Raw genomic sequence first — 12,918 nt, forward strand, 5'->3', positions numbered from 1 at the left:
AAGCAAAATTTAACAGATGGTGGCCCAATTAATATTTCATTTTATGAAGCATAATATTATCTCATTTCATAGGTATTCATTTTCAAAAACAATATAATTAGAACAAATTTCCAAGACAAAGGCATAAAACCAAAAAAATTGAGAAGTCACCCAGGTTTCCTTGACCACCTAGTCTCTTTGTAACTCCATAATTTCTTTCAATGTGATGACTTATAAAATTAGATAGTTATACCTAATTTTCTAATGCATGAGTGAGAAGGTTAGATTGTATTCCAAGGAAAATAGGTTCCTCAGGAATTATTGGGCAGGTCGGTCATACAATAAGAGATGAGTTTTAGAAGGACAATTCTTGCATTCCTTCAGTGCTCACACACGAAACTAGCTGGGTTCTTTAAAGTGCATATTGTAGTCTGAATCACAGTAGCATGCTTCATTGGCTAACCTAATGTCAGGCATGAGAGATGGACTATAAAGAAATCTGAGTGCCAAAAATTCATGCTTTCAAACTATGGTGTTGGAGAAGACTCTTGAGAGTCTCTTGGACATCAAGGAGCTCCAACCAGTCCATCCTAAAGAAAACAAGTCCTGAATATTCATTGGAAGGATTGATGATGAATCTGAAACTCCAAAACTTTGGCCACCTGATGAGAATAACTGACTCATTGGAAAAGACCCTCATGCTGGGAAAGATTGAAGGCAGGAGGAGAAGCAGACGGCAGAGGATGAGATGGTTGGATGGCATCATCGACTCAATGAACATGAGTTTGACTAAACTCCGGGAGCTGGTGATGGACAGGGAAGCCTGGTGTGCTGCAGTCCATGGGGTTGCAAAGAGTTGGACATGACTGAGTGACTGAACTGAATGCCTGAAGACATTTATTTCAATTCCTCAAAGAAATGGTATATGTTTTCTGCTAATACCTCAAAGGACACAGGTCCTAGAGATGAGACATGAATTCTAAATCATAATGAGTATCATCCTATTTACTTTAAACCTGAATGTGCCACTTTAGCCCATACCTTCCTCATGGCGATTTTCATCTCCATGTTTCTCAGGGTGTAGATGAGAGGGTTCAGCATGGGGGCAATTACAGTGTAAAACACAGAGATGTCCTTGTCCTTGTTCTTGCTCCCTGCAGGTAGAATGTAAGTATAGATACAGGGCACAAAGAATAAAACTACAACTGTTATATGAGAACTACACGTTGAGAGAGATTTTTTTCGCCCTGCAGAAGAATGTATTCTAAGGTTATATAATATGACTATGTAAGAAGCTACTAGAACAAGAAATATGACAACCACCACCATTCCTGAATTTGCAATCACTAAGATACTCACAACATGAATATCTTTGCACACCAGTTTTAAAAGAGGCTTCACATCACATAGGTAGTGATCTATCTGATTAGGACCACAGAAAGGTAACTTGAGTACCATGAGAAGTAAAGCAATAGAATGCCAAAAACCTACAGCCCAGGCCAGGACCATCAACATGTCACAACTCTGTCTGTTCAGGGGCTTGACGATGGCGATATAGTGATCAAAAGCCATGAACACCAAGATGAATATTTCCACACCTGCCAGCAAGTGGGCAGTGAAGATCTGGGTCATACAATTGTTATAGGAAATGTTTCTTCGTGCTGCAGCTAAGTCCGTGATTAGCCTGGGGATCACAGTGGAGGTGTAGCTGAAATCCATGAAGGAGAGGTGACAAAGGAAGTAGTACATCGGTTGTTGCATTAGATGGCTGCAGGTGATGGTGAGAAAGATGATGAAATTCCCCATTAAGACAGCCAGATAACAGAGCAGGAACAAGAAGAAGAACAGTAACTCTATTTTCTTATTTCCCCACAACCCTATGAAAACAAATTCTGTGACATTGTTTTGGGTTTCCATGAAGTTGTGTAGAGTTTGGAGGACACAACAGAAATTCAGTTCATCTAAAACAATAAAGAACATAATACATCTTTAATTGCATATTTAAAGTTTTGGATTATTGTACATTGGGCAAAGATGTAGGGCACAGAAAATTTACTATAAGCAATCTATTATTTGATATTAAGAGCAGCATATTTTGAACAATATTTAATAAAATAATAATTATGTCTGGAACATAACAACCCAACCAAGAGGTGGTATTCTGATACTCATTTTATACTTGTAAAATAAAAGCAAGAGTTTTCAGAATTTGCACCAAGTCATTAAGAGATTAAGTTGCAATCAAACTAAGATGAACCTGACCCTGATACCGGAGTTCATGTTCTTGGGAACTATGCAACAACATTCACTGATCACAGAAATTTCAGCTTTTGTCCATCTCTATAAAAAATATAAAGTCATTCTCCATCCCAGCCTTTAGTTATCTATGTAATGGCTATTTACATATTTAAGAAAATCTCTCGACTTCTCCATGTGCATGTAAATCATGTACAAAGTCCCAATTTCAGATGAATATTCAATGGAACCAAATATTACTTTTGAAAATTTTGAAAAATGCTTTTAGTCATAGCAGAGCATACCTGTATTAGTTTAAAATATTTTCAGTGACTCTCCTTGTACTCATGTGTGATAAAGATTCAGAACATGGAGAGACCGGAAACAGAGAAGTTAACCACAATGTAAACCATCTGAATATAGGAAGAAATGTTATTGTTACATAAAAATCCACTTTAACCTTAATTTCAATAAATGTATGTTTCAGAGGTTTCTGTTGATACTCCTTAGAGCTAGTAATTTTTTTTTTTTTTTTTTTTGACATTGGGCGAACTCAACACAAGGAATGACTTATTTAGTTAAACACTAAATGCCACCTTTTGGATGTTGTAAACCAAGGAGAACAGAGTGAGTATGTTGAAAAAATCAACTTTTACCCAAAACCAAATGTTTTCCACAGTAAAATCATTGTTTTAATCAAATGCTGTTAATTGTAATGAGTTGTAGAAAATGCAGCTCTTAGTTTAGCATCTTTTTTAAACAGCAGTACAAGCCTCAGCATCCCTTAATATTTGAATTAGTCATGCACTACTTACAGTGGTTCATCAGAACTTTGGAAAATACAGACTCATGGAAAAAGATCCCTCAGTGAAGGCTTTATTCTTCTTCTGGTCTTCCTTTAAACCAAAAAAAAAAAAAAAATAGACTGCCTTGTCCCTTTCTTTGTCCCTCCCTGTTTTCTCTCACACTCTCTTTCCCTGCATCCAGCCCACACACATACCACCATCACCCAAATACATATTTAGATACCAAGGATTTTGGGAGTGAAGGAAGAACATTGAGTCCAACTTTTCACATATCTTTCAGTTAAGGTGTTTCTTCCCAAAATCCCTCCTTCAAACTTTAAATTCTTAAAAAAAAAAAAATCATTGAGGGATAGTTTCAAAAGATATATCAAGCTACAGTTTGAAAGAGAAAAAAGCACTTAAATAAGCATATTAAGAAAGGGGATTTATAATTAAGGTCATGATTGTACATGGACAGTGTAAAAACCCATCAAGGGCAATTTGATAAAATTGTTATCAACATTTTAAGTGTTTATCATATTAGTAATAAATAAATGTATCATGAAATTAACATGTATGGTTTTCATTATTTTCTGTGTTTAGAGTAAAGTGTTAAGATGAAAACAGAAAGTGCAAGTGTAGTTTTCTCAGTCATGTCTGACTCTTTGAAAGCCCATGGGCTGTAGCCCTCCAGTCTCTGTCCATGGAATTCTCCAAGAAAGAATATTGGAGTGCATTGCCATGCCCTTCTCCAGAAGATCTTCCCAATCCAGGAATCAAAACCAGGTCTCCTGTATTGCAGGCAAATTCTTTACCATCTGAGCTGCTAGGGAAGCCCAAATGTTGAGATACTATATACTAACTAATTAAATGATCTGAGCATAAAACTTAAAAAAAAAATCATTTACTGACCATTTCACCTTTACCAACACGTACTAAGGCATATAAAATTTCAATTACTATAATCAAAAATTACATAAAATTTTTCTAAATCCCAATTATTTTTATAGAAATTTAATGTGCATCTGTGCAACTAATCATAACACTGATTTCTGCAAAACTTTGCAGTCATTTGAAATTTCAAGTGATGCTTCAGACTGTTTCTTTTTTTTTTTCCTCTGAGACTGGGCTTTGAAACAGCAAATAGATAGATAATATATCTGACCCTCTCAGGAACTGTCCATCCAAAAGACTCTTTGAGGAAGGCATTGCTGTATATAACTTGAATTGAAAGCACACCAAAGGAAATTAGGGGAAAAAAAATTCCCATAGGCATTTTACAGCAGCCAGTGTGTATAACATTATAATTATAAGAATAAAACTACTAATATTAATGGGGTATATAAGACGGGTTTGAGGCTTCTTTCTTTAACTAAATATCTTGAGGGTTATCATAGGAATGATTCAATAACTTTATAATGTTATAGAAACTAATGAAATATTATGGATATTTATTTTTCTATATCTCACTTCTCCTAAAATAATTTCCTCAAAAACTGAGTTTGCTGATGTTTACCAAGGTATATATAAAACACATTTAATATATTTGAAATCTTTATTATTTAATTGTGTAAATGTGGTAAGAGATAATCAGAACATGTATACTTAAAATCACTATCAAAATTTGGAAATTATTTCTCAATGCTTATTTACTCCCACTTGAAATTTAAAAGCCTTGAACAGAAATTTGTGTCAACAGGTGTCATCTAGTATTAGATTATTATTATTTTAGTTTTTTTTTTTTTTTGCTTTCCTTGGTCCCTTTTAATCCCTTTGGCAAGCAGGGTGTCAGTAGAAACTAAGGGACCAGGTGTAGTAAACTGTAGTCCTTAGTTCCTATTTCTTATCAAGCGATTTTTATGGGTCATGAAGGATCCTTCTAAGGTTTTGTTTATTTTACAATATATTTTTCCTTTTTAAATTGCTCATTTCCACTCTAGATACTCACTGTACCCTAATGTATTTAACTCTTACTAGCTTCAGGGTATTTCATATTTGTTGTACTCTCCCCACACTGTCAATATCTAGAAATAATCTTTTAATAAAATCACCTTAAATTGTGGTGTTTGACTCTGTCTTCTCCTTGCTGCTTGATACTGGGAAGCAGTAAAAGTCCTTAAATGCAAATTTGATTAAATAAGAAACAGTATTTGAAAGATCAAATAAAACTGGTAATATCTCAAAATAAGGAAAAGGGGGAGAGAAGTAAAGAAGAGAATGAGAAAAAAATAGAGAAAAAAACACTTGAACCAAGAATGAAATAATGTACAGCATTGCAGAATCTATGGATTTTAACAGGGTGGTAGAAAATATTAAAAATAATTTTAATAAAAATATTGTCAAATCTAACAGAAGATACAGAAAAGCAGAATTATTGTATATCAGCTAAAGAAATTAAATTAATTGCTAAACTTCTTGACAAATAGAACTTCTGGTCCAATGAATTTAATAATAATTTATCATGATCATGTGGAAATTATCCCAGGAATAAAAGACTCAAAATGCAGCAGTTCAATTCACTGTATTAGCACAATAAAGAGAATCACAAGGTTATTTCAATAAATGCATGAAGTTAATTATAATTTTAAAATTCAATTTTTTTATATATATAATATTTTTCAAACATTTCAGCAAATGAAATTGCCTAACCTAATATAGCAACTGTATAAGACTTACAACTACCATCACTTATAATAATGAATACTCGGTAAGTTAAGACAAATAAAAGACTGTCCACTCTTATTTCTGAATTAAATCCTAAGTTCTAGACACTGCAGTGAGGTAAAATAAAGAAACATAAGACATAGAGCTTCAAAAGGTAGGAGTAAAATTTTAATAAATATACACATATACAGAAAGAATGGTTATATGATAGAAAATTCTAAGTGTTCTGTAAAGAATCTAAGGTGGACCTAGTAGTGGTAAAGAAACCATCTGCCAATGCAAGAAACACAAGAGACAGGGGTTTGATCCCTGGGTCAGGAAGATCCTCTAGAGGAAAGCATGGCAATCCACTCCAATATTCTTGCCTGGGGAATCCCCATGGAGAGAGGAGACTGGTGGGCTACAGCCCAAGGGGTCTCAAGGAGTCTGACACAACTGAAGCGAGTTAGCATGCATGCAATCAGTTAGTTTAGCAAGTTCACAAGATAAAATTTTAATACAAAAATTAAGTGCATTTCTATAATAGCAACAATTAAAAATTGAAATTAGGATCAACATCTATATTAATGAATTAAAATTCATTAATTAAAAATATGAAACTTGAGAGATAAAGTTGAGTATATAATAATACTTGTAGAACATTTAACCTGTATATCAAAAGCAGAAAGTATTTCTTAGAAAAATTCAATACATAAGTAAGTAGATATGCCATATAGGTGAATTATAAGACACTATATTCTACCATTTTGCTTTTTAAATTTCAATGTAATTCCAATAAAATAAAACAGAATAATCAGAATAGATCAGTAATCCCATTCTAGAATATACAAGCTTAAAGAAACCTGGAATACTTTCAAAAATCTTTTGTGACCACAATAAAATCAACCACAGAGACAAGAAGAAAAAAAATTATGGAGACTAAAAAACACATTACTGAAAAACCAACGGGCTACTGATGAAATCAAAGAGGAAACTAAAAAATACCTTGAGATAAATGACAATGAAAACACAACTATACAACCTATGGGATGCAGCAAAAGTGATTCTTAAAGGGACATTCATAGCAATACAGGTCTTCAAAAAACAATAAATAACTCAAATAAACAGTCTAATATACCACTTGAAAGGATTAGAAAAAGAAGAACATACAAAACCTAGAATATGCAGAAGGAAGGAATAAAGATCACATAGAAATAAATAAAATAGAGATGTAAAATAATAGAAAAGTAATAAAACCAAGAGCAGGTTCATTGAAAAAATAAACAAAGTAGACAAACCTCTGGCCAAGCTCATGAAGAAGAAAACAGACAGGATCCAAATAAACAAAATAAGAAATGAAAGGTGAGAAATAACAAACAATACCACTGTAATACAAAAGTATGTAAGTGAATACTAAGAATAATTATATACCAATAAATTGGACAAAGTAGAAGAAATGAACACATTTCTGGAAACATATGATACACAAAAACAGAATCAAGGAAAAATAAATAAATTGAACACACTAATCACTAGAAGTGAAACAGAATCTGTTAAAAAAAAAAAAAAAAAAGTAAGAAAAAAAAACCTCCCAAAAAAAAAAAAAAAAAATTCAGACCCAGAAGGCTTCACTGGGAAACTCTACCAGACAAAAAAGAACTTACACTAATCCTTCTCAAACTCTTCCAAACGATTGAAGAGGAGGGAACCCACACAAAATCATTGTATTAAGCCATCATCACTCTGAAATCAAAATCAGACAAAGACAGTACCAAAAAGATATTACTGCCCAATATATTTTTTTTCTCATTTTTAAATTTTTATTTTTTTCTTTACAATATTGTATTGGTTTTGCCATACATCAACATGCATCTGCCACCGGTGTACACGTGTTCCCCATCCTGAACCCCCCCTACCACCTCACTCCCCATACCATCCCTCTCGGTCATCCCAGTGCACCAGCCCCAAGCTTCCTGTATCCTGCATTGAATCTGGACTGGTGGTTCATTTCTTATATGATAATATACATGTTTTAATGCCATTCTCTCAAATCATCCCCCCCCCGCCCCGTCCCTCTCCCACAGAGTCCAAAAGACTGTTCTATACATCTGTGTCGCTTTTGCTGTCTCGCATCTTTTATGAATACAGATGAAAAATTTCTAAACAAAATATTAACAAGCCAAATTCAACAATATGCATAAAGGTCATAATTAAGTAAAGAGATATGCCATATAGGTGAATTATAAGACTTATTCTATTTTACCATTTTGCTTTTTAATTTCAATGTGATTCCAATAAAATAAAACAGAATAATCAGAGTAAATCAATAATCCCATTCTGAAATTTATGTAGAAACATACAAGTTTAAAGAAACCTGGAAGAGGAACTAAAAAGCTGCTTGATGAAAGTGAAAGAGGAGAGTGAAAGAAAGCTTAAAGCTCAACATTCAGAAAACGAAGATCATGGCATATGGTCCCATCACTTCATGGGAAATAGATGGGGAAACAGTGGACACAGTGTCAGACTTTCTTTTTGGGGGATCCAAAATCACTGCAGATGGTAATTGCAGCCATGAAATTAAAAGACACTCCTTGGAAGGAAAGTTATGATCGACCTAGATAGCATATTCAAAAGCACATTACTTTCCCAACAAAGGTCTGTCTAGTCAAGGCTATGGTTTTTCCAGTAGTCATGTATGGATGTGAGAGTTGAACTGTGAAGAAAGCTGAGTGCCAAAGAATTGATGCTTTTGAACTGTGGTATTGGAGAAGACTCTTGAGAGTCCCTTGGACTGCAAGGAGATCCAACCAATTCATTCTGAAGGAGATCAGCCCTGGGATTTCTTTGGAAGAAATGATGCTAAAGCTGAAACTCCACTACTTTGGCCACCTTGTGCGAAGAGTTGACTCATTGGAAAAGACTCTGATGCTGGGAGGGATTGGGGGCAGGAGGAGAAGGGGACGACAGAGGATGAGATGGCTGGATGGCATCACCGACTCGATGGACGTGAGTCTGAGTGAACTCTGGCAGTTGGTGATGGACAGGGAGGCCTGGCATGCTGCAATTCATGGGATTACAAAGAGTAGGACACGACTGAGCGACTGAACTGAACTGAACTGGAATACATTCAAAAATCTTTTATGACCACAATAAAATCAACCACAGAAACAGAAACAAGAAAAAAAAAATATGGAGACTTAACAACTTGTTACTGAAAAACCAAGGGTCATGCAAGGGTCATACAAGCATCACAAAGATGATGCAACATGCACAAATCAATTCATGTGACACATCACATCAAAAAAAGAAAAAAATAGAAAGTATTCAATTATCTCAGTAGATGAAAAGGTAATTGATAAAATTAAATATCCATGCATTATAAAAACTCAAAGTTGGTATGTAGAAAACATATCTTAACATAATAAAAGCTATTTATGACAACCCACAGGCAACATAGCACTCAATGTTGAAAAGCTGAAAATCTTCTTGCTAAAATCTGAAACAAGACAAAGATGCCCACTCTCATCACTTCTATTCAACATAGTTTGGGATATCCTAGTCATAAGAAATCAGATAAGAAAGGGAAATAAAACATGTCCAAATTGGAAAAGAAAAGGTAAAATTATTATTACATGCCAGCAATATAATAAATATATAGAAAACCCTAAAGACTCACAAAACTATTAGAACTGATAAATTCAGCAAAACCAGTAGGATACAAGATTAAAATACAGATATTGGTTGAATTTCTTTATTATTAACTATATATATATATATATATATATATATATATATATATATGGAGAAGGCAATGGCACCCCACTCCAGTACTCTTGCCTGGAAAATCCCATGGGCAGAGGAGCCTGGTGGGCTACAATCCATGGGGTTGTGAAAAGTCAGATACAACTGAGTGACTTCACTTTCACTTTTCACTTTCATGCATTGGAGAAGGAAGTGGCAACCCACTCCAGTGTTCTTGCCTGGAGAATTCCAGGGACGGGGGAGCCTGGTGGGCTGCCTCCTATGGTGTCGCACAGAGTTGGACACGACTGAAGTGATTTAGCAGCATATATATCAGAAAATGAAAGTAAAAGCAAAACAAATATTTTTTCCTAAAACTGAATTAAAAAAAAAAACAACTTACAAATACACCAGACCATGGAGGTGAAACACTTATATGCTAAAAACTATAGCACACTAAGAAAAGACCTTGAAAATGATTGAAAGAAATGGAAAGATAGTCCATGCTCTGGGATTGGAAGAATTAATATTGTTAAAATGGCCATTTTACTCAAAGCAATCTACTGATTTAATGTGAATTCCTATCAAATTACTCATGATATATATTTTTTCACATTCACCTGTTTATTTGTTTTTTTTGGTTTATTTTTTTCCCTCTTTTTTATTTTATTTTTTAACTTTACAATCTTGTATTGGTTTTGCAATATATCAGCATGAATCTGCCACAGGTATACACGTGTTCCCCATCCTGAACCCTCCTCCCTCCTCCCTCTCCGTACCAAATGTGGAAATAGACTTTTAACAAATTATGCTATTTATTATAAATAGCAAACCAATTGGTCATGCATAAGAAAAAAAAAATGAACCTTAAACATTACCACACACTACAGAAATACTAACTCAAAATGAATCAGAGACCTAGAGACACATATGTTATAGCTAACTTTGTAGAAAACCTACAAGATTTTTTTGAGTTGGAGTTAGATCAATTATATATATATATATGACACAATAAAAACTTTAGGAAAAATTAAAAATTCAGTTCAGTTCAGTTCAGTCACTCAGTCGTGTCCGATTCTTTGCGACCCCATGAATTGCAGCAGGCCAGGCCTCCCTGTCCATCACCATCTCCTGGAGTTCACTCAAATTCACGTCCATCGAGTCGGTGATGCCATCCAGCCATCTCATCCTCTGTCGTCCCCTTCTCCTCCTGCCCCCAATCCCTCCCAGCATCAGAGTCTTTTCCAATGAGTCAACTCTTCGAAATGGGAGTAAATTCTTCATGTATATATACAAGTTTATGTATACACAATGGTACATATTTTTAAGTTTAAATTTTACAAAAATGAAATTTTATATATAATTCTATATAATTATATGTAAATTAATTATTGATTCATATATCTATATATACACAAAAAGCATAAATATTACAAAACAGTTGTATGTAAGCTGTGTAAAGAAGAGATTAGTAATAAGAAACCCATAATCCTTAATTTTGCATTATGTGAATAATTTGATCATAAGCTCTACAAAGTAAGATAAACAATGTTCAATAATAATATAAAAATTTTAAAAATACCCTCACCATCATTAATCGTCAGAGCATGCATGTTAAAATCACAATAATTTGCCACCACATAGCACCTAAAAAGACTAAAAGGAAAATAACTCATTAAACCAAGTGGCAAGCACATATATGCTAAGTAACTTCAGTCGTGTCTGACTCTGTGTGACCCCATAGACGGCAGCCCATCAGGCTCCCCCGTCCCTGGGATTCTCCAGGCAAGAACACTGGAGTGGGTTGCCATTTCCTTCTCCAATGCATGAAAGCAAAAGGTGAAAGTGAAGTTGCTCAGTCATGTTCGACTTAGCGACCCCATGGACTGCAGCCTACCAAGCTCCTCCATCCATGGGATTTTCCAGGCAAGAGAACTGGAGTGGGGTGCCATTGCCTTAGAACAACTGGAAATCTCTTCCTGTGTTTTTTATATTTCTCCACCTTTATAATATTGCCTAGCATTCCATACAAACCAAGCTTTGAGTCCCAGAGATAACTAATTGGGAGCTTCCTAGAATTTCTGTCTACTTCTATAACCCACTGATGATTAGTTTTAGAGTCAGATACTTTAAAATGGCTGCTGTTAATTTTATGCCCTTACTGATCTGGCTCTCAAGCAATCAATAGTAGTTTTCCCATAAAATATTTGATATTGAAAAGAAAAACAAAGTTCTTTCTCTGACATAATTGAATAACAAAACTACATCACTCATTCCCACACTGGAATTGTGTGTGTGTATGGGCTCAGTCATGTCTGACTCTTTTCAACCCCATGGACTATATTCAGCCAGGCTTTTTTCTCCATGAAAATTTCCAGGTAAGAATACAGGAGTGGATGTTATTCCCTACTGCAGGCGATCTTCTGACCCAGGGATCAAATCCATGTCTCGTGTCTCTTGCATTTGCAGGTGGATTTTTGAGAAGCCTCACAATGTAATTATGCCACCTTGTTATTAGGTTGGTACAAATGTAATTGAGGTTTCAGATTGTGAATTTCTAATCATGATAACTAGGTTCAAACATATCTTCATTAATCAAAATAAGAATCATTAAAATCAACACATTTTTGCCAATGAGAAATAAGTCTCTAACCCTTTAGAGTAAAAATTTGTACTTCAGCCTTCAAGAAACTCTTGGAAAATATTTTCTGTCTCCGTCTTGTGGAAGCATTTGTCCTGAAAAATGTTGTTGAGATACTTGAAGAAGTGGTAGTAGGGTGACAAGAGGTCAGGGTAATATGGCAGATGGGACAAAACTCCATAGCCCAATTTATTCAACTTTAGAAGCATTGATTGTCTTTGAGAAAGTCTGGACCCATTCTGTTGAAAAGTGCTGCTGGAGAGTTGCAATTTTCTGTGTATCTCATAGATTTGCTGAACATATCTTTCAGATGCAATGGTTTTGCCAGGATTCAGAAAGCTGTAATGGATCAGACTGGCATCAGACCAAGAAACAGTGGCCATGACCTTTTTTTCTGGTGCAAGTTTGGTTCTAGGAAGTACTTTGGAACTTCTTGTGGGTCCAACCACTGAGCTGGTGGTTGCTGGTTGTCATAAAATCCATTTTTCCTTGCACATCACAATCTAACTGAGAAATGATTTACTGTTTCATAGAATAAATGACAACACTTCAAAATGATGGTTTGTTTTTGATCTGTGGTTAGCTCATGAGGCTCCCACATATAGAGCTTTTTCACCTTTCCAATTTGGTTCAAATGCCCAATGAAGATAGAATGGTTGATGCTGAGTTATTTGGCAGCTTCTTGTGTGGTTAGCTGTAAGAGATCAGCTTTAATGATCCTCTCAGTTGGTCATTGTCAACTTCCAATAGCCAGCCACGGTGCTTCTCGTCTTCAAGGGCCTTCTCTCCTTTCTGAACCTTCTTGATCCACTACTGCACTGTCTGTTCCTTAGCAGTTCCTGGGCCAATTGTGTTGTTCATGTTGCGAGTTGCCTCAGCTGCTTTATGACCCAT

General features: G+C 35.0%; 1 protein-coding gene across 1 annotated transcript; it reads right to left on the bottom strand.

Annotated features, from left to right (window-relative positions):
* Positions 1–984: 984 nt before the first annotated feature.
* LOC102268184 (olfactory receptor 4P4) lies at positions 985–1,896 on the bottom strand. The gene has a single exon (XM_005905608.1). It carries the CDS (start codon positions 1,894–1,896, stop codon positions 985–987), a length of 912 nt encoding a protein of 303 aa, XP_005905670.1.
* Positions 1,897–12,918: the final 11,022 nt, after the last annotated feature.

This window comes from Bos mutus, chromosome 28, assembly GCF_027580195.1.
Source record: "Bos mutus isolate GX-2022 chromosome 28, NWIPB_WYAK_1.1, whole genome shotgun sequence".
NCBI lineage: Eukaryota > Metazoa > Chordata > Mammalia > Artiodactyla > Bovidae > Bos > Bos mutus.

Excerpts from the sequence above, each read along its gene's own strand:
- LOC102268184 (XM_005905608.1), bottom strand. The coding sequence starts at position 1,896 with ATGGAAACCCAAAACAATGTCACAGAATTTGTTTTCATAGGGTTGTGG.